A 26,744-nucleotide genomic window follows, 5' to 3' on the forward strand; every position below is an offset into this window, starting at 1 on the left:
TCCTTATTGTACTCTATAATTAGTGGGAAGCCTCTATTTGCTGGTTCCATGGAAATGACATCAATTGTTTGCTATTTATCTCTTCTAATAGCCATGTGAATAATAATAGTAATAGTAGCAGCAGTAGTAGCAGCAGCAGCAGTAATAATAATAATAATGCAATGATAACAATTAATTGTTGCCATCCATCACATTTTTTAAATAATACGTTTTTGGGGAAATAATGTCTTTTGTGATTATTTTAATCTCCAACACCAGCTGAGAGTAGCTTTAATGTTGAAGTAGCAATTTCATGTATATTTCACTTCAATTATGACCATCCATTAATAGCTTGCCTGCTCTGTATAACATCTATTCAAAATGAATTTTAAAAGAATTAAAAAGGGCTACGGAGGAGAGGAAGAGATAGGAATAGAATTAGTAGGTCCCATATCTGAGATTCAATGGGCTTGTTGAAATGTGGAGTATAGATGTAATTAAATAAAAATAACACAATCAGAAATTGGTGAGTGGTTTGCATGTGGGAGGGGGGTAGTATTCTAATGTGTGAAGTGTAATATTGTGGAGACTATAACCCCTGGCTTTCCCCAGTGTTTGACAAGGTCCTCCCATGCTAGTTTGCAGATCTTGCACACACAAGAAATTCTTTCTGGATTAGCAATTGTCAAATCAGTTTCAAAATATGCAGAAATCCCTAGTAAAATGGCAAATTTGTCCAACATTTTCATGCATCTTGAGGAATCTGTTTCACTTTCTCTCAATCCTGCATTTTTATAAATTGAAATTTTCACTTGTCCTAAAAATGCCCATAAGTAGAGCTTATGGGTTTCGTGCATAATATATATATATTCTTCTGCCCTACCCCACCACCTTCCAATCCTCCAGTGGTTAAAAATGGCATGGACATGGTAGCCTATTTTGACATTTTTGCCTTCTGAAACCATTTTTAAAATGATGTTCAGTTACATTGTGTTGTTAGAAAAGCCACTCTAGGGTCTGACGTGATGTGGGTGAGGGGGTAGAAACATAGTGAAGATACCTCCCATGACTTCTATAGAGTTCTTATTTTAATAATGACCATAGTTTGATTCCATTTTACTGTACCCTTTGTAGGTGTTTTTCCATGTGTCATTTAAAACAATTGAACTACCTTGCCTCCCAGTTTTGAGAGGAAAGTAGGATATAACTATAATTAATAGGCTTGGGCAATCCGGGTAAACTGTGATCCATTTCGGTGTCCCGGATTTCAGTGGTGCTTCCTTTTAAAAGCCCTCTCTTTTCTCTTGATTTGCAGACCCTGGAGTGGTGCCCCCCCCATGCTTCAATCTCCTTTCTCCTTTGGGTTTAATGCTTAGTTAAAGTATTAACTACTCCAGAGGAGACAAGAGCTGCAGGCGTGCATGGCGCTCTCTCCCTGCAATGCATAGATTTTCAAGACATTTTAAGAGGCTTCCCCGCTTTCCAGAGAAGGAAGAGTTCCTGTCTGGTGGGAGCCTTTGCTGGGAGATGTTAGGTGGGTCTAATTGTTTATTGAGTTGTAGCTTCGAAGCCTGGGTGATTTCTGCCTGGAGTACTCTTTTGTTGGGAGGTGCTGGTAGTGATTGTTTTGTGTTTATAATTGACCTGTTTTTAGAGTGTTGTTGTTTATGTGTTGTTGTGGAGAAGTGTGGTGGTGTGGAAAATGAAGTAATGATGAAGTGGTGGTATTTGGTATATGTGTTATTGTTGTATATATGTACAAAATGGATAAGATTGTGTGTGAAGTAGAATTCACATCATGGCTGGTGAACACCCAGAAACGCTATCAGTAGTGAAAGTCTGAAGGAGGTAAGGTTTGATGTTATGATTATTTTTATTATGTAGAGGGTGGGTGGGTATGTGTCAGGAGTGTTTTGATTGTGTAGTTTTGTATGGTAGAAGGAAGTGGAAATGGATGTTTTTGAGGGGTTGTTTATGAACTTTAGGATTGAATGGTATTATAGAGTTTGGATGGCCATGTGTGAGGAGTGTTTGGATTGTGTTTTGTATGGTAAAAGGGTGTCTCAATGAAGTGGATTTTCCTGAGGGGAAACCAAGCGGGTGGTTGTTATGGTCTCCCATCCTAATTCGAATAATGCCTGGAGAAAGCATTTCCATTTGGAGTAAACGTTGTAGGGGTTGAAAAATGGGGATGGTATTGAATGTGGTTGCAGTTCAAAAAGAAGAGGAGGTGGAGGAGGAGGTAGGGGAGAAACAGGGTTTTTGTTTTCCCAGGCCGTGGATTCCCCAATCTACCTTCCCTTTTCCCTTTCTCACTGGGATGGATGTAGAGAGAGACCTAAAAAAAGCATATTGCTGGGTGGAGAACCGAAAGGTGTTTGAATGGAACGTCTTGATGGTGTAAAGGGAGAGAGGGAAAACTCTAGGAAGAGAAGAAATAGGGTGTGTGTCCGTGTGAATGAAGAGAAGGAGATAAGAGAAGAGAAGGAGATAAGAAACTTGTCCTTCTTCCCTCCTTCTCGGTAGGCAGGTGGGCGGCGTTATGCCGGCTTTCCTCCCTCCCCTCTCCCCTCTCTAGGGAGGGGCAATCCACCTTGCTCTCGGCTGTCTGTGGGAACAGAAGGAGTGTTGAAAGCGGTTGTTTTGCCGTCCTCCTTCCCTGGCATTTAGGAGCGGGAGGGGAAGTGGTGGGAAGGGGAGGGGTACTGTGCTGTGGTGGTGGCAAAGATGGCGGCAGCAGCGGTTGGTAGTGAGTGAGGGAGCGTTGAGGAGGGTGTGGGCCATGGATATGTATCTGAAGTGTGGCTTTGTTGTTTAAACACAGCAACAAGGGTGTTGTGTTGTGTTGTGTATTTTCGTGGTTCTGGGTGTTGTAGTTTTTCTGTTTACGTTAAGGTAAAAACGGTCATAACACACACACACACACACACACACACACACACATAATTTTAATACTGTAAATACTTTTATTCTATTTAAATATTCAGTTTTGTATATTTTAATTATCTTAGACAAAGAGAAAGTTTTCTCACTTTCATTGGGAGCCCTGAATCCATTACCCTTGTGAAAGTGGAGACCCTATGGTAATAGATTGCCTGTAGTTCAAAAAGCTGTTGAGCTGTTCTTGAAAGATTCAGCCAAGTAATCTCCTGGTGTATAGGATATCTACATGACTGCCATACTGTCAGATGATAGTGAGCCAGTCTTCCCTTCTTGGGCAACACTGCTCCACCCACTCCTCTTGATCAATAGAGTGGGTGTGCAGTGGGGTGGAAGGCAGCTAAGAAATGATAGCTGGAGTGGGATGAACTCCATCCTCCAGGGAAGGTATATTTGAATATTGTAGACCATTCAAAGATTCTCCTTTGATAACCAGGGGAACAAACTGGTTAAATTATCATATAGGCTCATGTGTCAGGCTAGAAATGTTAATCAAAAAAACCACCCCCAAAAATTTGGGTTGACCTATTTATGGATCAATGTGAGTAAGTACCTTATAAAAAAATGAACAATTCCCTTCTGTGCGTAGCAAGGTGAAAGGCAAGAGTTTAATCCAGTGGTTCTCAACCTGTGGGTCCTCAGGTTTTTTGGCCTACAATTCCCAGAAATCCCAGCCAGTTTACCAGCTGTTAGGATTTCTGGGAGTTGAAGGCCAAACCATCTGGGGACCCACAGGTTGAAAACCATTGGCTTAATCCATTTCAGGAGAACCTAAACAAAGCACTGACCTCCTTTATATTCTCAACCATCATGCTGCTTCTAGGTTTTTTGAATATCTGGATAAGAATATGTGGTGGACCCGAGAGATGCTTTCTCATCTTTACAGAATGACCTTCAACAAAGCCATGTGTCATATTAGAAGCCAGCTGTCTGGCTCTGAAACCTACCCTAGGCTTTCATGAGTTCAACTTATAAATGAGCATATACAGCACTTGTTCTTTCCAGCAGGAGTAAAGTAGCACATCCCTAGTCTACTTTGGTTGGGGCTGGCAATCACATTTAAGTTGTCAGGGAAAGATATTCCCAAGATGTTGCACCTGCCTGCTACATAGTTGTTGAAGATGAAGAGCCTCTCGGAAAAGGGAGAAAAGAGGAATAATCTTTAATTCAGCACAGCAGACATGGTATAGCATATGAAAAGTCAAGACTAGACTTTTAAGAGCTAAACACTCAAAGCCTTCTCTCTGAATGTTTGCTTCGTTATACAATTTTTTGAAAAAAATCTCAAGGTCTGCCTATCCTTTTTTGTGAAAAAAATTAATGATTTTTTTTAGTAGTTCTCTTTTTTAAAATAATGAACCATGTATAAATCTTACTCATTCCTACTCCCATTGCAATTTTCAGGCTACTTTTTCTATTATTGTTAAGAAACAAACAACAGCTAATGAGAACATATTGTTGCAGCAGGATATTATTAGCAGAAATGTGGGAGGAGGTTCAAGAAATTCTGCCTAGAAAAAAAACTCACATATACCAATTTATTTAATTTGTTATTTTTCTTTATCATTTGTATGAAATACAGAGAAAATAGGAAATCTGTTTTGTTTCAACTTCACTGAGCCGAGAGCTGCTTGTATTGTCTTGATCTTGTAAGATAGGGATGGGCAAAATGTGGCCTTTAGGCACCATGTAGCTCCATTTTTGTGATTTCTGAACTCCCCTGAAGCTCCTAATGCCACCTTTTTTCTCTATTTTTTAAAAACATTTTTGGACATTTTTACCTGAAAACCACATATACCTCCCCACAAAATCCTTTTCAGTTCCATAGAGAAAACTATCAACCTCTCCCAGATCATCAAATACTTCCATTTTCATTAGACACCATCAAAATGATGGTGGGAAGTAGCATCCCATCATTCCAGTCCTCGTGTCCTGTCTTTTGTGAAAGACCCCCGTGGATATCCAAATTGATGAAGGCTCAAATGCCATTAAATTGTGCTTTTAATATAGAATGCCTAATAAAATATTTTCAAGATATGGAGAGTTGAATAAATGGATACAAAATCAATTGATGCAGTAGGACAACTGTATTTGGGAGCACTTGTATCTAAGAGCAGGCTGTGAGGAGCCTGGATCCAAAACCATGTATTTAAACTTGCTTGAATGGAAGATCACTAAAAAAATACCAGGTACTCTAGACTATATTTCAGAAGAAGAAACCGGCAAAACCACCTCTGAATATTCCTTACCTAAGAAAACCCTATGAAGATTCTGAGTGAGGTTGTGATATGCTAAAAGGTTACTTGAAGGCACAAATACACATACACTTGCATGGTTTCTTTCTTTCTTTGTTGAGGTGATAATCCATCTTTTTCTCAATAAGAAAAGGTGTCATGACACACCAAGAGATTATCTGTTTTACCAGGCAAGAGTAAAAGTACCAGCAATTTTCACCTATTTTGTTATTTTCTATCCCTTTTCACTCAAAAACATTGGATCATTCACAAATACATTTTCTGTAAAAGTCTGCACAAACTTCTTATGTTGTAGTTGTAGTTGGGCCAAGGGGCAGTAATGGTTCTATGGATGAAACAGCTGGAAGGAGGAAAAGGGCTAATAGAGAGCAGGTGCTTGATGAAGAACAACAAGTAAAGCGGGTCCGGGAAATACTTATGGCTCCTTCAGAGGATGAGACGTTTTATGGGTTTTCTAGTGATGAGTCCATGCTGGAGGATGATGGTTTCACAGAGAGTAGAGGAACTAAAAGGTCTACTCGAGAGCAGGAGTCGGATGTGGAAAGAGAAAGGAAAAAGATCCGGGATATACTCACTGCTCCCACGGATGAGGAGACATTTGAGGGGTTCTCTGGGAATGATGGGTCTGGGAGTGAGATGGAGAATGTTGATTGGACTCAAGTAAATGTGGATGATGAGCCAGCTCATGGGGCTGCATCGGGGGATTGGCAAGCCTCTCATACTCCTGGGACATGGGGAAATCTAAGTCTTGAACGAAGATGGAGGGACTGGAGGGATGAGAGGCGAGGTCCACAAATGAGATCAAGATCAGCTGTGGATATTGAGGACAGGGTGGAGGCCTCATCAGCATTGGACTCCGATGAGTAAGTTAAAAGTGGAGTTTCAAGAGGTATTGCCTTGCAGAAGGCAAGGTGTCGTTTTGGGGACATTGCTTTGTATCTGCCTGTTCTCCTTGGGTCCTGGCTGTACAGCTTCCTGATAATCCGGATTGAATCCTGCTTCGGTGTTCCTGGCTTCTGACTCCTGTTCGGCTCCTGACAACGACTTTTCCAGTTTGGCATTTCCAGTTTGGCATTTGCTTTGGCGTTCTTGCTCCGGCGTTTCCAGTTTGGTGTTTGCTTTGGCATCCCTGGTCCAGCGTTTCCAGTTTGGCGTTTGCTTTGACGTTCCTGCTCTGGCATTTCCAGTTTGGCGTTGGCTTCAGCGTTCCTGCTCTGGCGTTTCCAGTTTGGCGTTGGCTTCAGCGTTCCTGCTCCGGCGTTTCCAGTTTGGCGTTGGCTTCAGCGTTCCTGCTCTGGCATTTCCAGTTTGGCGTTGGCTTCAGCATTCCTGCTCCGGCATTTCCAGTTTGCCGTTCGCTTCGGCAAGCCTGCTTCAGCGTTTCCAGCTTGGTGCTTGGCTTGGCGTCCCTGCCTTGGCGCTATTGCTTTGGCGTTTCTACTTCGGCGTTTCTGGCTACTGAACCCGGTTCAACTCCTGACTACGTCTGTGCTTGCTCCTGGCTTGGCATCTTTAGTTTCCTCCTTTGGTCTTTGAAACTCAGCCTGGCTTTCGACTATGCTTGTGTTTGCTGCCTTTTGGGAGCGTTTAGCTCCTCTTTAGCTCTTTGAGCCACAGCATTACGTGGCATCAGCTTTGGTGGCATTTGTGTTATGTTTGATGCGGATTTTCAAGCCAGATAATCCGGATTATCCTTTTGTTCTTGCTTTTTGACTTCTTTTGAACTAAGACTTTTACCTTTTAAAAGAAACACTGCAGTTAAGTGTTTTTGAGTTTAAAACATCATCTAATAAACATTAAAGAACTTGTATTGTGTGTGTGGCACTTTAAGAGGTGGCTGTATCACGACATCTTAAGTTTCTCTTCTTCCAACTAAATGTAACTAGAAGCTTGTCTACATGGGTTTAATATTTTGGACTCGCCATGTAGTCTCTTCTTCTTCTCTTCTCTCTAAGGACTTCCAGTTCTTACCATTGGGTAAACCAGGTTAATCCACTTTAGCCCCATTTTAAGGAAAGTCAAGAGATGTGCTGGAGTTTGGCCAGAATTCATAGTGAAAGATAGTGGAAGGATCCTCCTCCTTGAACTCCAATCATAAACTAATAGGCCTCCTTTGACTGATCCAGTGACTGGGTCTTTAGGTGGCCCAGGAGATATTACTTAGACACAATCTACACTGCCATGTTATGCAGCTTGAAACTGCATTATATGTCTATGTAGATATGGGTCTTAGTAGTCAGTGTAGAATATCATATGATGGTAAGAATAACGATATTAAATTATCTGGTACATTACCAAATTATAAAGACATGGGGAAAGAACTTTCTACTACCTGACCATTCATGGTCTACCAAAAGGCCTACATCATTATTCATTGATTACAAGTTTGTCTCACAGCCGGTTTCCATTCTTATACCAAAAAATAAATGTCACTTGGAGAAAATGAAAGGGGTTTCAAGAAGACTCAAATGACTTGCTGCTTCTTGTCTTCAGCCCTCACCCTCAGACTGTTAAGATACCTTCCCTCTAGCCGCCACTCTGCTCTTTCCTTAAAACCTAATGACCAAGCTATTAATTCTTTCCCTTTACTATTAATGATGCATTTTGTGATTTAAGGTGAAAATCCATTTTATACCATCCTGCATGCAGATGAGGAGAAAGCAAATAGTTTATGGCAGGCAATAAACCAAATGAAGCTGGGTTTTTTGGAAGAAAAAAGAAGAGGAGGAAGAGGAGGAATGGGGAGGGGAAGAGATTCAGCAATGAAGCTTGCTTCAGCGACTGCATCTTAGAGAAAATGATCAAGGCGTTTCTCCTGAAGCAAAAAGAGAAAGTAAAAAAGATTGAAGCATTAATATGAAAGAGAAATTTTGTCAAGCACAGTGCTGTTGCACGAAACTGTTTTACTGCAAGTGGGAAGAAGCAGGCTCAATAGAAAGTCTGTTCTTATAATAGAATCGCACCATTTCTTTCAAAGATGAACTGAAATTTAAAGAGAGAGATGTTTTCCCTAATGCTTTTAAAGAATTATTGAAAAAGTAAAACACACATAAATACATGTGTTCGGTTGTGTATGTGTGTGTGTATGTATGTGACTATATAAACTATTTGCACAATAGTAAAAAAGCATAATATATTATTGAAGTGGCACTGGCAAAAGGTAAAACAGAAAAACAAAAGTTCATTTCATTCAAAGTGAATATAGTAATATCCCCATTATTGCAGAACCAATATTTGCAATTTCACATACCCGTGCCCTGAGAAAAGTAGTTTCACTACAAATTTGCTATGTTTAAGTGATTCTATGGTATGCTTCCTCCAGAAGTTATCATATAGTTGCATTGGAGGGCTTATCAAATTCCTAGAGAGGATACCTCACTAGGAATCTCTAAGCCCTTCAACACAACTTTTTGGTAAGCTGTGTTCATTGTATTGAATGGTGATCAGCCCTATTTGAAGTTTTTATAAAATGGGAATGTATTCCCCACAGATAGGGAGGTTTTACTGTACAACCATAGTTAAAAACTGGTGTGAAATGTGGACTGTCCACAGATGTCACACTCAACTCCTGGAAAGATTCCATCAGCGTTGCCTCTGAAAAATCCTGCAAATCTTTTGGGAAGACAAGCAGACAAATGACAGCATGCTGGAGGAAGCAAAGACCACCAGCATTGAAGCGATGCTCCTATGCCATCAACTCTGCTGGACTGGTCATGTTGTCCAAATACCTGATCACCGTCTCCCAAAGCAGTTACTATACTCCCAATTCAAGAACGGAAAACGTAATGATGGTGGACAGGAAAAGAGATTTAAAGATGGGCTTAAAACCAACCTTAAAAACTGTGGCATAGACACCAAGAACTGGGAAGCCCTGGCCCTTGAACCCTCTAATTGGATGTCAGCTGTTACAACAGTGCTGCAGAATTCAAAGAGGTGCGAATGGAAATATGCCAAGATGAAGGCATGTCAAGCCAACACTGACCGGGACTGTCTTCCATCTGGAAACTGATGTTTTCACTGTGGGTCATGTGGGTCAAGAATAGTCTCAGTAGGGACTCCTCAGAAGGAAGTCCACACTGCCTAGTGGCATCAAACATAGTCCAGCTTTGATGGGTGGCTATCTCATGTCATGGTAGTCTCCTGCTGTGACATGGATCCTACTTGTTCTTTGTCCCATGCTGCGATTACATTCCTTCCTATCTTTTCCCTTCACAGTACATCCCATCACCCTCACTAACTTCACTGCAAGTGATGGCACACAAATAAGATTGGTGTCATGGCCAGAGATTGCTGGAACATGAAAGGCAGGAGGGGACAGTGACTGCCATCCCATGTCCCCAGGTCTCCAAAATACTAGTCCAAAGCTATAATCACTAAACCATGTTGGTTCTGTTTTGCTGACTGCGTTCTTCTGTTTGGTGTACTTGTTGTGTGCAAGGGTCAATGTCAGGGCTGAGGTTTAATTAAGCACAAGGTAAGCCAAAGAGCATATTTCACTTAGAAAGAAAACTGAAGTCTTAAGTCTTTCAAGGTCCAACCAAGACAACAGAATTGCAAAATCACAAACTGATAATGATGAGATGATACCAAGGTCAAGAGTCCAATTAGTGAAGACAAGCCAAGGAGTACTAAGTCATGAGAAGACCAACAACAAACGATAGCCAAAGTCACAGTCCAGTCGTCAGATATCAGGAGTTCAATTATCAGGGTTCACAAATCAAAGACAAAGAATACAGGAAAACAAACCACAGAGTTCAGAAGTCAAACCAAGAATGCAAACCAAAGTCAAAAGCCAAGAATTCAGTTCTCATGATCTAGAATCAAAACCAGCAATTCAGGAATATAGTGTTCTAAGCAAAAAGAAAACAAACTCGGAGTCCAGAAATCTAACCAATAGACAGCAGAGCCAGGGTCCAGGACAAAGATGCATTTAGAGATCTCAGATGAAGCTTGTCTCCTCCAGTTTCCACTGGATCCTGTGCCCTTTACTTGTTTCAAAGCCTGATTAACCATTTCCAAGCTTACTGGAAATACTGGAAAGAGTCCTCTTTTGCTTAAGACTGCCCGCAGCAGTAGCCTAGCCATCCCAAACAGACTGCTGGCTAAGGCAGTCCTCTTCAAGGTTCATCCTAAAATCCTAAGCACATTCATCTGTTAATCTACTGGCAAGGAATCTACTATCCACCACTAGACTGACATTTTCAGACAAAACTTTTTAAAGCTGCATATTGATGGAGAAATGGACTAAAAGATGGGAAAAGAAAATACTAAGACACATTAAAGCAGAAACCAGTGTTAATGAAGTTGAGGATCCCATTGACCTGGACACCGGAGAACTGCACCAAACTTTTGCCCTCATGAGTTTCATAGTGAAAATCACAGCTCCAGACATTTCTTAGTGGCTTCTTTTAGATTTGGAGGAAATGATATTTTTCAAAACCAGAAACCACTCTTCCTCCCAGGCAAAAAAATGACTTGGGGGGGGGGGGGGGTAATGCAAGTCAATGGGTTTGACAAAGAAAATTTCACTCAGGAGGCTGATTTCAATAATTTTATTTCATTTTTATTTTGAACTGAAATGAACTCACAGAATCTGAAAGCTATGAAAGTTTCCCAAGAAAACTATAGAACTCTTGTATCTCTGATCTTGACTTTCATCCCAGGTTCAGGTTTATCCAGTGTCTGTCTCAGATGCTATTGGTTATTGATTTTATTCTTTTTGTAAGCTTTTTTGGAAGGAAGAAGAACAAGAAAACTGAAACCATTTTTTAAGTATTATTTCTGTTGTGCTTGGCCTAGCAACCACAACCTGACAAGTAACCAATTGTTTCAGACAGATGGCTTCTGAACAGAGGCATGCCAAAATGCAGATTCTATATTTACCGCCTTCTGGTCTAATACTATATATGGAGATAGATAGATAGATAGATAGATAGATAGATAGATAGATAGTCTTAGAATCTCATCAGACTGCAAAACCTTGGCATCTTCACCTCTCAAGTAGACAGTGCTGCTAAGATAAAGACTACAGCTTCTGGCCTTCCATTTATAAAATGTATTTTCAAGCCACTTTCTAGGACTTTCTTAAGTAGAAATGTAAATATTCATTACCTTCATTCTAACTTTCAAGGATTACTACTTTGAAAAGTTTACTTCTTTCATTTTCTCACATCATAATGGGAAAAAAAGAAATTGATTTCTTGCTGGATGAGATTATTGAGCATTCTCTACAATATCTGAAAGAAAGAATAGTTTGCACCAAAGAGTAGGGACTACAATTTTGGTATTGTCACATTCTTGGTTTTGCAACCACAGGGAACAATAGATGTTACCTTTTGCACAAAATACGTATCCGTTTTGTGCCTTGGATCACGCTTTGAGAGGAAGGTGAGCTATAAATGCAAATGCAAAAACAAACAACAAATCATCGAATTTGACAATTTTCTTTATGGGACATTATGCTATTTCAAGTCAGCTCCACTTATGTAAACAAAGGGTAAACATTAACAACTGTGTGAAGGCCAAAGCCCAGTTTCCTCCAATCCACTGCATGCTCTTCCTCAAACCCCAGAGCTCCATTTTGCACTGCAGTCCCTCTCAAAACAGCACTCGATCATTTACTTTTGCCATTTTGAGAGAGACTGCAGAAGGGAAACAAGGCATTGGGTTTCAATATGGAATTCTGAGGTGTTTGTGAAGTGGAGTGGATTTTTTTGCATATTTTTACACATTTGAAGTCAACCTCTGTATGTTAAAAAATGTTTTGGTGACAATGGTTGTGGGGCTTTTGGTGGCTTTGGTGACTGGCCCCAGTCAAAACATCTCCCCTTCCTCCATTTATAATGTGTTACCAATGGTGCTTTAAGCCTAAATCCCTGCACAATCTCTCTGCATGGGTCTTCTGCATTTTACAATGTATTCTTCGGCATTTTCAGCATTACATTTCCTGGAGTTCATGTGTACAAGAGATAACAATGTAACTCATGTTCTGTGCACCCTGAATGCTAATGTCTTCTTTGCTTCCTGCTATGAATGTGGCATTTTGGTTAATTAGCAGTGGAATGCTACTTGCTGTTATTTGTCCATAAGAAAAGGGGGAAAAGAGAGAAGAAATGGAAGAGGGAAGAAAATAAAATATTCTGTATGCTAGGAAATCCAGAGCATAGTAAATGAGCATCAAATTCAGCTCTTAAAGAGGAGAGATCTCAGAATGCAACTGAAATGTTGTGAAGTACCCAAATTCCCCGCCTCTGCATTAAATCATATTCTTGAGCTATTTCTCACTTAAGGCAGAATCAATTCCTATCTTTTTTTCTCCACATTGAATACAGAAGTACATGTCAGTAAAGTGAATGCATGTTTGATATTTAGCACTTATTCTGGAGGTGAGAAGCATGTACAAGACAGACTTGGCAGCTGGGAAGAGAGTATTTTATCCTTTTCCACCCAAAATCACTCTCCTCCTGGCAATTTCCTCTTAGCCTTCCTTCCTTCCTAAGTTACATTAGTTTCTGGTTAAAAAAGAAAATTCCAGCTACTGAGAACAGTGATTGTAAACCAGGCCTGTATTTGTCTGCAACGCCGTGCTAGGGATGCTATAGCCAATGAGGATAGCCTCTGCCATATTTTGGGAAGTCCATGTTTGATCAAGTTGCCAAAAGGCTATACCAAAAATCATCCCAACCAATTTTAGTGCAGAGTATTCTTTTTAAAACCTAACTATATGTTCACCTTATTTTTTATGCATTTTTATAAAATGCAACCATTCCCTTCTCAGAGGGATAGAGTTAATGTTTAGTTATATTTCCAAATGTGCAGATTTGTTAAGCATATGTCAAAATATGCATATTTTGGTGTGCATTTTTTTTTAAAAAAAAATGGGATGTGTGAGCAATTTTTAAAACTTTGGTTTTGAAACTACACCTTTGTATTCATCCAGTTTCTACTTGGGGTGCATATTGTTTATTACCTTCTCCATACAAGAACAAAAAACCCACCAGTTTTCCTTTTCTCTAAGAGAATGCATAGAGATTTGCAGAATTTTCAACTACCATTTTCATTTCAGAAGACTTTGATGTGATGGAGATAGTTTATTTCAGTCTTCCTCGGCAAGAACAACATTTTCTGCACATAAAATGCCTTGTTGTTTTTGCTGAAAAACGTATTATTTTTAACAAAAAGCTAAACAACTTTTTATTTAGAGCTATTCGACATTGGAATATGCTGCCACTTCAGAGTGTGAGTCTCCTCCAATGGAGGTTTTTAACCAGAGGCTGGATGGCCATCTTCCAGGAGGGATTGGATTATGTTTTTCTGCATAAAAGGATGGGGTTGGACTGGATGGCCTCTGGGATCTCTTCCACCTTTATGATTCTATGAAGTACAATGACATATAATGGAATACCAGCAAGAGTACCCAATGTACAAGAGAAGTGATGTATATAAATGTGCATCAGAATGCAACATTGGTGTGCATTATACATTGATGCTCATTGGGGTTCAGAAGTGCATTGAACACCAATGTGAATTGTTCACCAATGTGCAGCAGGCAATTTGTCAACTTTGCTACATACAAACATAAAAACAGGTTTTTTTTTTTCCTGGATGAAAACATTATGCAATGTGCAATTCTAATGCCAATGGATGCAAATCTGCTGATGAAGATGTAAGGCCCTAACAGGATTCTGGCATTCATGCTTATTTTTGTTCAAAGAAATTTTCTTAAAAAGAGACCTAAAGTGCAAAGAATATCGTGGGAGTAAAAGGGATGGAAAACAAATCAAGCGGGTTTACATTTCCCTATGAAAGTATCCATTATGCAAACCATTAGACAGTCAATAGGACGAAGTGCATGTTGCATCCAATAATCCATATAGTTCCTAGATTTATGATGGCTCTCATCAAAGAAAAATATGCACCAAAATACATACTGAAATATATACTGATTTCCTGCAGAAAGAGGGTAGGGGGAAGAATTCAACCAATGCAGAACCTGATACAAAAATAGAATGTGATACTGGTGTGATTCTTACAACTGCAATGCTAAGACCTGCACATTAGCTGGGGTTATGAGTGCAGGATCCCCATGAAAATGGAAATATCAAGAATAAAATAATAATAATAATAATAATAATAATAATAATAATAATAATAATACTTTATTTATACCCCGCCACCATCTCCCCAACGGGGACTCAGGGCGGCTTACATGGGGCCATGCCCAAAGCAAAACAATATAACAAAATATAAAAACAACATATCAATTAAACAATACAATAAGTAATAATATACATTACAACACAAGTCAAAGAAACAGTAATAACAAGGGCGGGCTGCATGAATACAAAGATAAAAACTCGGAGTGAGAGAGACAAAGGAATAAAAACCACGGGGAACAGGGACATACGAAAGTGGAACAGTCTAGAGGAAAGCTGTTGGAAGAGAGCAAGAAAAGGAATAAATAACAGTTACTCTCCAAAATATCAGCATTGTTAAAATGTGAGGATGCCACTCCAGGGCCCCTGTTTCGAATCTATGGCCCATATTTGCTAAAAGACCTAAAGATTGCTAAAGAGACCATATTAATCAAATCTGTGGACACGGTAATCAAATCTGCAAAAGTTAAACCTGCAAATGAGGGAGAATGGGGCAACTGTATATTTACCAAAAGTCCATAAATGAAGAAAAGGAAATAAAAATTAAGGAAAAGAAGGAAAAACCATGCAGGATTTAAGCACTTGTTTCCCCCTGAGTCTTGCTGTAAACAAGAAAATGTGTGAATATTGTTTATATTCATATCTGGTGCTCTTCCATGACTGGTAGTTTGGGCTCTGTGCTTCAAAGGTACGTGAACATTCGGAAAAATAACAAGAATACAAATATTCTGGATTGACAGAGAAATCTGGTTCTGGGAATGATTAGCAATTTTATCATTATCAGGATCAAGTCATAACGGAAAGCAATACATTAGATGGGACAGCATTCTGGTTCAAAAAAAGACTGCCCTCAGGGTTCATATGCTCTCCAAAGACCTCCATATTTGTTTGTGGCACTCTACAAATCTTACATCTTGGAATTTATTTTTGAGATAAGCATAATGAAAAACAAGAAGCAGAAGATAAGTGAGAGATGTCAGAATTCTAATATCTTTTTTATTAACATTCTGCATTATTTACTGTAAGGAGGACAAGGAACAAAAACAATTCAAGAGAAAGAGAGATGGTGGATCATTTGGGAGATGCCTTGTTAATATTGGAAGGGAAACGTCTGTGTTCTAATCCTAGTTAAACTTGTAAACAAGCTTGCTTTTGGGGACAAAGGGGAAGAAAAAGACATTATCTTCGAAACATGCTTTCAGCAGCCCTGCTCTTTATAGGCCATTTATTTTGCTTACTAAATTATATAGCGTCCCAATGTTACTCTGCAGGCAGAATTCACAGCCATGAGAGACCAATATATGCGAGGTGGAGAAGGCTTCGTTATTTGCTATTCCATCACAGATCGTCACTCCTTTCAAGAAGCGGCAGAATTTAAAGAGCTCATTTATCGCGTCCGACACACCTATGACATCCCCTTGGTGTTGGTGGGGAACAAAATTGATCTCAAGGAGCTGAGGAAGGTAAGCCTATCTGTTGTCTTTTCAGTGAAGCTGGGTTGTGTCTGTAGGGTAAGCTGTGCAACTTGAGTTTTTGCTGTGAACCAATACCTAGAATGCATCTTATTAACCAAAAAACGCTTAAATTACAAATTCTTTGGTTTGTCTGGAATCTTACAACCTTACTGCCCCTTTCATTTATTGCCTGCTTTGGATTCCTAAAGCTCAAAATTCAATGGAAGTTAAAGCAACAATGTGCAAAATTCCTCTTCCTAGAAACCAGTGATGGTCAGATTCTAGGATCCAGTTCTTGAGGCAACCTTCTCCTACCCACTCAAAGCCTCTGAGCTTAGAGAGAGTATCCAACCTAAAGGGAATATGTTGACCACCTGGAAGGGTCTGGGTCCCATCTGTTCTTTCCATTATAGCATTTAAGCCATGTAGATGTGTTCAAGGATATCTGAAGGACTCTCTTTGATAACCTCATTTGAGTTCTAAGTTCTTCTGAAGAGGGCCTTCTGTACCTCTCAAGTTCATTTGGTGGGAATAAAGAAGGAGGCCTTCTCAGTGACTGCTCCAGACTTTGGAATTCTATTTGTAGAGAGGCTAGGATGGATTCATCACTGATCTTTTTCCATCCTCAAGTTAAAACATTATTGTACCATCAAACTGTTAGAAATTGATTTGGATTGAGTTTTAATGGTGTGCTATGTTGCTTTATGTGCCTATGTAGCCTTTTAATGAATGTTAATGTTTTAAACATCATAAATAGTTTAATTATCTTTTAAAGAATGTTTATTTGTGCAGTTTTGATGTAAAATGTATATAGTTTTGATAGTGGGATAAGAGTGAATACAATCATCATCATTTTCTTCCATTGTGGTTGACACCAACCCCCAATAGGAATCGAAAGAGGCAGGGGAGGATATATATATATATATATATATATAGAGAGAGAGAGAGAGAGAGAGAGAGAGACCATGTGTGAGCCATAAAAATGGTTCTAAACTGTGTTCAAAAGTAGGGGGTGCTGGTGCTAACGAAACTTTCAAATCTTCATAAGTACCTTGTTAATGGTGGTTGCGCATGCACATCAAGGAAAACATCACTGTCAATGGGGAAATTTCAGGGGCTTCTCTCTCCCTCATTTTTTTAACTATCCTGATAAAACATGCTACAGTGGTAGAACACATTCACAACTGTTAGTACACCAAATTTCAGAATGTTTGAATTATCCATGGATTTTTGGTGAATTTTCAAAGTTTTTATAAAAAACATTTTTTATAATAAAGAAAATCTGTTCTTGGTTTGAAAGTTTTATTTCCTGTTTCATTGTGTGGTCTTTACTTAGAAAGTAGTTGTTCTACTCCAGAAACTTTGTTTGTGTGGCACAAACTGTGTTAAATTGGTGAAGAACAGAAATCATAGTACAGACACCATCAAGGGACATCTAGACTGACCCCCTACCGGCTGTTAGGAATTGTGGCAGTTGAAGTCCAAAACACCTGGAGGGCCAAAGTTTGCCCATGCCTGATATAAGTCATTACTTTTTCACAGCCCACCACAGAGATTGGCTTAGAGCAAATCAATTATCCCCCCCAAAAAAGCAACAACAGCAATCCCCTTGAATGTCACTAAGACTAGGGATAGAGTACCCCCATCAAAGTTTTAAAAAGTGATTTCTTTCTTTCTTTCTTTCTTTCTTTCTTTCTTTCTTTCTTTCTTTCTTTCTTTCTTTCTTTTTTCTTTCTTTTACATGAGAAAACACTGTGACTCTACAGTCATTGCCAGAAATCCCTAAAGATTCCTAGAGACCTATGGTCAACATCCACCAGAGGACCTAGATATTCCTAGAGATAGCATATTAATCAAATCTGTGAATAATCGAATTTGCAAAAGCAAAACCCGCAAATATGGAGGAGCCACTCTATCTCTCTACTCATCTCTTCCATAATGATCTAGCAGTCACTTGAGGAGATATCATATTCTAGGAAGCAAATCTGTTCTACTTTTGCTTCTCAATGCACAGACATTCAAACTTTCTGTCCCTCCCCTATAAGGCCTTTGTTGATATTGAGCATATTTTTAAAACTTGCATAAAAATTCATGTCCTTTTTTCGTGCTTGTTAGGCCATATGCCCTTAAGGATTCGAAAATATTTTGAAAGAGTATATTTCTTGATGACAGGTGAATCCTGGGTTGAGAAGAATCTTCATGGTTCAGGATTTCTGTGATGTTGTTTCCTGCACATTTTGCACAGAATACGCCACCAAATGCCAATACTTTTCTAAAACTTTCTTGAAATGAAAATTTGTCAAAACTACTCATTGCTTCCTTAGAGAATAAAATTAATTACATCCCAAATGATTATATCTACTCAATCTGTTGGCCTACTTCTGTCACACATTTCTCTTTACCTCCATACCATGGCTAAGGCTTTCAGAAGCACATCTGAAGAATGTTTCTGGATCATACTAAAGCCCAATGTTGTCCTTTTTCTAGAGTAGCCAACCAGATGCCTTTGAGAATCTTAGAACTGGAAATGAGGATTAAAGCCCTGTTTACTTATTGTTTCCAAGAAATTCATCTTAAAGCTATGCTACCTTTGGCATTGGAGGTAGTATATAATCATATCGGTTAATGGCCTTTAAAAGGTTAATAGTCTTTCAGACTGATGACAGTCACCTTGTATTGTGCTAGAGAATTTCATGGTTGAGCTACACATTAAATTGAGAAATACCTCTCTTTTGGGAATTTCTGACTAGAATTTCAGATTTCCAAAACTATTTTGAATTTGTAATGCCTAGATATACTAAGGAGCCATGGGATGTGTCTGTATCTGTGTTGATGAGGCAGTAGAGCTCTCTGGCAGAAAAACTGTAAAGCTCCCACAAAACTACAAACCCCAAGACTTCAATAATTAATGCTATCCCCCCATCAATATGCATGGCAATTTGTACAATATAGTGCAGCTCTTGTATTTGAAAAATAACATATTTCAAGACATATCCAAGGCATATACCCAAACTATGGATAACAGAAAACTATACTTTGACTATGCATGGGCTGGAAGCATACTTCAATGGAATATGTGGGTTGGCTCTCTATTGTAGAAATAATGCAGTCTGACTCCACTTTAATTGCCAACACTCAATGCTATGAAATCATAGGATGTGTAGTTTCATGAATAACCAGCCCATTTTGGCAGAGAAGGCTAGCACTTTTAAAACTATGGCTCCCATTATTTGACAGTATTGAACTACAGCAGTTAAAGTGGCACCAAACAGCATTAATTCTACAATGTATATGCACAAGATGTCCACAAACACTTATAGGAAGTGTACATTATTTGAAACTGTATATTGAATCCATGGATAAGGGTGTTTGACTGTATTTGGAGAGGGATAGCCTGCCCCAAGAAGCTTTCAATTTATTTTTCAAGCAGCAGATGCAACAAAGCAAAAGATGGGATAGAATAGAAAAAGAAATAATAATAATTCACATAATTTATGTGAATTATGTTAATGATCTATTGCAGGCTTCTCTGAATCCCTACAGTGTAGATGCTTTCAAGGTCTTGAATCCCTACTTAGCTATAGAAACTCAATAAATGACCTTGGGCAAGTCAAGTTCTTGTGACCTCAGTAAGAATGCAATGATCAACCCCTCTAAATAAATATGTCAGGAAAACCCATGATAGAGCAGTGGTTCTCAACCAAATGTTTTGCCCTACAACTCCCAGAAATCCCAGCCAGTTTACCAGCTGTTAGGATTTCTGGAAGTTGAAGGCCAAAACATCTGGGGTTCCATAGGTTGAGAACCACTGTGAGAGAGTCACCTTAGGATCTGTGATAAGAGTCACCTTAGGATCCTCATAAGCTGGAAATGTCTTGAAGGCATAGGTAAAGGTAAAGGTTTCCCCTGATGTTAAGTCCAGTCGTGTCCGACTCTGGGGGTTGGTGCTCATCTCCATTTCTAAGCCGAAGAGCCAGCGTTGTCCAAGGTCATGTGGCCGGCATGACTGCATGGAGGCATACAACAGCAATAAAAGAATGGGTGTCAAATGACCACTTGAACAGAACGGCAGAGCCCTATAACTTTGCTGGCTGACTTAGTTATGAGGAAGATAAAAGAGAAAGAAAATATCCAAATTAAAGTGCAGATAGGCAGTCAACCATATTGGAATACCCAGCTTGGCATTTGTCCAGAGTTTCCTACATAACACATCTGCTCTTGCTAATAGTCTTGGGTCCTGAAATGCTTTTGTTATTTTCCTGCATGTACCTTATATTGTAATATTATTTACAGTGTCTAGAAAGAGAAAGAGAGAGAGAGAGAGAGAAATGTAATCTCAGCTCCAGTGTTTTTTGGCAATGTTTTCCATTTGACAGCAATTTCCTAACAGTCAGACAGGCTGTAGGAGTTGGGTCAGACAAAGCCACTGTTTGATATGCAATCCCCCTCCACAACGCAATTAATGATGTATGTCGTCTGTCTCGCGAATCTATCAGTGGCGGTACAGGAACAAGACTAATCTGCAATTAAAATGACACATCGGGGAGAACTTCACTACAACAAGCAAGCTGGTTAGTTTGAAATAATGTTTCGTCTTTCTGAGAGTTGCCTGTAAAAATTATCATTGCTGTTTCTTTAAGTACATCTTGTTTCTTTTTTTCTTTCTAAAAAAGTATGCCATGTTTTTATCCCCGAGAACATAGGCTTTATCTTTTCACCTTCTTAAGACAAATTGGAATTTAAACAACTGAGAGACAATTAGTGTTCTCACTGCCTCTCAAAGAGTGGAATAACACACTGCAAATATATAGAGAGAGGTAGTGGAAGGGAAAGAGAGAGAAGGAGACTTGTTAATGTTGTTTACAGTAAAGAGTGCTGGGCACATTTTGATTTTCTCTTTTAAAATATGGCCAAAATCTTACATTAGGAGATAGAGTAGAAGAAGAAATGTAAGCAGTTCCAAGGAACTTACAAGATTAATAAAATGTACAATTGGAGTGTTTTTGCAACACCATCTCATTAGCAAATCACAGCATTATGTAAATAAATGTTCAAACAATCACACATGTGCTTTTCATGTGCCTCAGCATGTAATTGTGTAAAACAGACATGCTTATCAATGTACAATAATGGAGAACTGCATTATATGGAGAACTCCATATCTTGGTCACATCATGACCAATCAGATCTATAAAGGAACTTATGTGTCCAAACACAATTTTAACAGATACATTTCCTGTAGTAAATTAGATACAAATACATAGATAAGGGCCTCATTTTCATTGAACAAAGATATACAATCTAGTACCTGTTCAAACCAGTCCAATCTGGATTGTTTCCCATGTTGTAGTTGTAGTTGTTGTTTTGTGTCTTCAAAGAATTTCTGGTTTATGGCAACCCTAAGATGAACCCAACATGAGGTTCTGGGGCTGAGAGTGTGTGAAATGCTCAAAGTTGCCCATTGAATTTCTATGGTACGAAAAATCCAAAATTGAAAAACAGTTTGGAAACCATTATATAAGAGCGGCTCTCTTTAGAACCTGGGAAAAGTATAAAAGGTATTTTCATTTTAAAACCCCGACATGGGTATCGCCTTTAGAAGCCAACCACAGGAGGCTACTAGGTTGGCGTAAGTGGCCCACATATAAAGAGATTTTGGTAGTAGGGACCGGGAAACTGGAACTTCCCAAATTAAAAGAGATGGATGAAGTACAAAAGTTAAACAAGAATATATCGTGGTATCAATACATGCAATTAAAGGAAGCATATAAAAAGGATAAAATAATTGGATTTGATACGGAACAAGGTTTTTGGGATAAACTTCTCCAAGTGGAGAAGAAAAATATTTCCATATTGTATAATAAACTACTGAACTGGGTAATTGAAAGAGAAGAAGTTACCAATTCGATGATTCAATGGGCCAAAAACATAGGAAGATCAATTTTAATACAGGAATGGGAGGAAATATGGCAGGTCAAAATGAAATATACCTACTCCACGGACTTAAAAGAAAACTGGTTGAAAACCATTCATAGATGGTACCTCACGCCAAAAAAATTAGGACAAATTTATAAAAATGTTAATACAAAGTGTTGGAGGTGTAAAGTTCAAACAGGTTCATATATCCATATGTGGTGGAGTTGCAGGAAAATTAAAAAAATTTGGGAAGTGATCCTAGGGGAATGTAATAAAATTTTAAAAACACAATTGGAACTTAAACCCGAGCTTCTCCTGCTAGGGCTTTATGACCAAAATGATAAAGTAGATGCTAACACAGACAAACTTTTCACTTTTTTCATCACGGCAGCCAGATTAGTACTTGCCAAACATTGGAAATCAGAGAAACCATTGAAGAAAGAATGGTGGATCGATAAAGTGATTGAAATTAAAGATATGGACAAGCTAACTTTTATGTTGAGGAAAAATGACAGTAGAAGGATGAAAGAGACGAACTGGTCATACTTAGAGGAGTATTTAAAGAAACAATGAAGAACTTGAAGAAGAGAGATCAGAAGTCACCACAACCCCCTTTTCCACCTTTTTTCCCTCCTTTAACTTGCTTTGTGCTATTTAGCCTTCCCCCCCCCACCCTTCCCCAAATTCCCCATTTCACCTCTCCCTTCCCCTGCACCTAGCTTACCCTTCCTAGTTCCCTAAGTTTCCCTCTCCTTACCTGTCTTTTCCCCCTGAACTTTCCCCCCTCCCAAATATGTACTATACAGTTAAACTCTAATAAAAATTTAAAATGGGAATTTCCATGGTTGAGTAAGGAATCAAACACTGATCTACAGCATAATGGTGCCATGCTCAAATCACTTTGCACAATTATTATTTTGAGGTTTTGTTTCTTACCTCATAACTCTTATCCCGAATTCCAACATAATTATGAGACTTTCTAAAATGATTTCATAATTGGGGCTGCCCTTTTCATAGTAGATTTCAGGTCCTTCTCTTTGACTCATTTCATATACAGTTCCCATCTGCATTTACCACCTTACCACACTTACCACTGGAAGTGTCCTAGGATGCTTCCACTACAATTCAGGCACAGAGACTCATGTTGTTCATCACACCATGAAGGGCAACTTCTGGTGGGACTCCCTGCTTGAACTGTGGAGGAGCATTCTATAACACAGATGCTTCCTCCACAGTTTAAGCAGGGAGCCCCACCAGAAATCTCCTTTCATGGTGTGATGAGTGGCATGGAAGGCTTCCCAGCGCATGTATGGAGCCCCATGACGCAGGGTCACTTCCGGATGGGCTCCACGACTAAACTGTGGAGAACGTGTCCTACAAAGCTTCCTCCACAACACAGGAGGCTTCCCATGTTCTGCTGGCTTCAAGAGCTAGCATGGAGAAGACCCCCATAGTGACACTTTCCCGCATGTATGGGGGAAGTATTTCCATGGGTGATGCAAGGCACAGGGAGAGGGGATTATGCCACTGCCCCTTGAACTCAAGATTTTCATAGCAGAATTAATTTGTGTTCTGCATACTACCAAGTCATGGTGTGCAAGTTAACACATCAGCTCCATCCAGTGAATTACATAGCTGGCAGAGAAGCCAGACATGTGAAAGCTTACATAGTGGCTTTTACAAAGAATTCTTAGTACCTTTTACTAAGTATTCTGGGTAAGCCCTTGAGCATTTATGTATAAAAAAGTGTGTACATTTATTTTTATGTTATCAAATATTGCTGGATCAGAGTTCTGGCAAGATCAAACCGCAATTTACTATTGGTTTAAATTCCCTCTGTGTCAATTTGTAGCAGATTCCTGCAAAAATCTCTTCTACTAAAAAAGAAGTCCCAGAAAGCAAATTACATTTGAAAGGAAATACACTTAGTCATGGTGCCCCCAACCTAAATTTTGCATTCTGTACATCATGGAGCGCTACCTCTCCTGGACTCTATTTTTCATTTGCAAAGACTCTGCTAACTTAAGCAGTTATTTTTGCTGCCTCAGTGACATTACCTGCATAACCTTAGGTCCCTGAACATCTGGTGGAGAAGCATCTGAATTTATAGTCTTATTTTCCATCCTCTAAAAAAGACTGAACCCTGGAGATACAGATTGTTTTTCTAAAAATAAATTCTCAGTGTCTTTTCAGTACCTTAAGTATCTTGCTTGTATGGCAAACTGTGCCAGAAGAACCCTTGTGACAATTCAACAGTTTCCAAGTTGTACAAAACAGTTGGTGGGTGTTCTACATGAAGCCCCTCTCATATTTTTTCCCTCTCATATTTTTTCCCTCTCATATTTTTCCCTTAATAATTTGTGGATTTGGCATAAGAAAAGTAATCCTACATAGTCAGGCAAATTGCTTATCTATTGGCTATGGTACAGTAGCAGCTGGTGACTTGCACATCATTTGGGTGGTGAATCCAATGCTGGTTTAAGGTCCAAACTAGAAAGCATCTATCCCAAGTGCTGAACTCTATGCAAAAAGTAGGTTAAATACCTCAGATGCATTCTTTAAAATTCAGAGTAAAACCCAGAATTGATTTAGGATCCCATTGCAAGGTATTATAGCTTGACAGCTGTATTAGGATTTATGAACGCATGAGGTATGAGGCATGGTGTGGAGAATCCAACTGATGGCAACCTCATCCGTATTATTCAGAATAGACATCATCCTTGTCCTTCATGACTTATTCCAAAAAAAAAAAAAAAAAAAGCCAGCGAGAATCTGACCAAGTGAGTGGAGAGAACGGCGCCACTTAAAAACATTGCAGAATTCTAGGATGCAGATTTTACAGTATTTATATTTATAGTATTTATATTCCGCCCTTCTCACCCTGAAGGGGAGACAGGGCAGATTACAATGAACGCATATATGGCAAACATTCAATGCCAACAGAAAAACAACATACAGTATAGACACCCAGACACTGTCTATATGAAACCATTGCTTTAAAAAACCTTTTATCTTGGATAATTAAAACCTGGTCTCCAATTTCTATTTTGGGCAATGCACCCCTGGTGGCACAGTGCGTTAAAGCGCTGAGCTGCTGAACTTGCAGACCGAAAGGTGCCAGGTTCAAATCCCGGGAGCGGAATGAGCCCTCGCCATTAGCCCCAGCTTCTGCCAAACTATCTCAACAGCTGTGGCGCAGCTGTTGAGCAGCTGCCTTAAATCACTCTGACCATGAGGTCATGAGTTCGAGGCCAGCCCGTGGCGGGGTGAGCACCCGTCAATTAAAAATAAAAAATAGCCCCTGCTCGTTGCTGACCTAGCAACCCGAAAGATAGTTGCATCTATCAAGTAGGAGATAAGGTACCACTAATAAAAGTGGGGAGGCAATTTTAACTAATTTACGACCTGGAATGAGGAAGTGCCGTCAGTGTGGATGATGAAGCAGCTGCTCCCCCCTGTGGCCAGAATCAAACATCCCCTCAGAAGAACGTTAACTTGCCTCTGCGTGTGTCTCTCAGTCTCTGTTTGATGTGTTTATGGGCATTGAATGTTTGCCCTATGTGTGTTATAATGTGATCCGCCCTGAGTCCCCTTCGGGGTGAGAAGGGCGGAATATAAATACTGTAAATAAATAAATAAATAAATAAACTAGCAGTTAGAAAACATGCAAATATGAGTAGATCAATAGGTACCACTCCGGCAGGAAGGTAACAGCGCTCCATGCAGCCATGCTGGCCACATGACCTTGGAGGTGTCTATGGACAATGCCGGCTCTTTGGCTTAGAAATGGAGATGAGCACCAACCCCCAGAGTCGGTCACGACTTGACTTATCGTTAGGGGAAAACCTTTACCTTTACCTTTACTATTGAGGCTCAGTGCCCAAAATATCTCTATTATCTTTATCCCAGTAAAACACTAGAAATGAGATTAAAATACAATTGTTTAATCTGTAGAGTATACTACTGTGTGCAAGAGAGTGCACCTTTGATTGATCAGCATCATGGGTTTTATAGTTAATCAGAGTAAAGGAAACATACGCACACACAAACCAAACCTTTTCTCCCTTCCTCCACTTCTCCCTCCCAGCTCTGTCCTTCAATTTGGCACCTGTCTGTTACAAAATAATCCCATTTTCCAAAACAAGTCTCCTGTACTTTCTCCTCCCATCTCTTCCAGGTCATTTTGATCTTCCTTCACCTTTCACACACTCTTGTCTCACTGTGCCTGGCAATGCTATCTGTTTCTCCTTCTGTGCTCTTTTCAATCCCTCTTTCCCTCTCTTTAACCCATTTTCAAAATTTTATTCTTATGAAATTCACACTTGTAAAATCTTAGTTTCTTCAGTACTGGAGCATGTCATGGCCTCACTCCATTCCAATCTAGTTTCAGGCCAATAAATGACCTAAGGAACTAGATAGAAGAAGTGTGTCCTTGTTTGTTCTGCTGAAGCTCCAGGAAGCTATTCCTACTGTTAGGCAGAATCTGTTTCTTTGTATTTTGAACCTGTTGCTTCTTGTCCTAGTTTCCAGAGCAGCAGAAAGAAAGTTTCCATTCCCCATATGATATTTGTTCAAATATTGAAACATAGCTATCATCCCCCTTCTTAATCTTTTCTTCTCAGAGCTGAACACATACACACCTCCCTAAGCTGCTTCTTATACGGCTTGGCTTCTAGGCCTTTTATCTTTTTGGTTATCCTTCTCTGGAAACATTGCAGCTTGTCAATACCCTTCTTAAATTACAGTGCCTAGGACTGGACACAGAATCATAGTCCAACACTCAAAACACTACTTCATACTGGGTCTTAATATAAAACATAATCTATGTATATAAAAGGATAATGGCGTCGCTCCACGGGGCGAAACTAAAGGCCCCCCAACCTAGAAAATTGACAACACAACCCCTCATCCACGTCTCTATGTTCTTACGCTCAACAAAGGACCCCCCCCCCTCAAACAGGGAAATACCCACTCTTTGAAAGTCCAAACGCATTCTGTACTCATCACTCTGTCATCTCAAAACACAAAATAAAGAGCAACACTCT

General features: G+C 39.5%; 1 protein-coding gene across 6 annotated transcripts in view; it reads left to right on the forward strand.

Annotated features, from left to right (window-relative positions):
- rit2 (Ras like without CAAX 2) overlaps positions 1-26,744 on the forward strand; it is a 260,805-nt gene that overhangs the window by 100,489 nt on the left and 133,572 nt on the right. For 5 of the 6 annotated variants that reach the window (XR_010003669.1, XM_062972597.1, XM_008103644.3 and 2 more), the window contains exon 4: positions 15,601-15,792. Coding sequence is in view for 5 of the 6 variants with exons in the window: in XM_062972597.1 (XP_062828667.1) it covers positions 15,601-15,792 (192 nt within the window). In the remaining variant the exon portion in view is untranslated. Of the gene's footprint in view, positions 1-15,600; positions 15,793-20,279; positions 20,443-26,744 lie in introns of those variants that run through there. The other variant, XM_062972599.1, reaches the window with a different exon arrangement.

The sequence above is a fragment of the Anolis carolinensis genome, chromosome 2 (genome assembly GCF_035594765.1).
Source record: "Anolis carolinensis isolate JA03-04 chromosome 2, rAnoCar3.1.pri, whole genome shotgun sequence".
NCBI classification, from domain to species: Eukaryota; Metazoa; Chordata; class Lepidosauria; order Squamata; family Dactyloidae; genus Anolis; species Anolis carolinensis.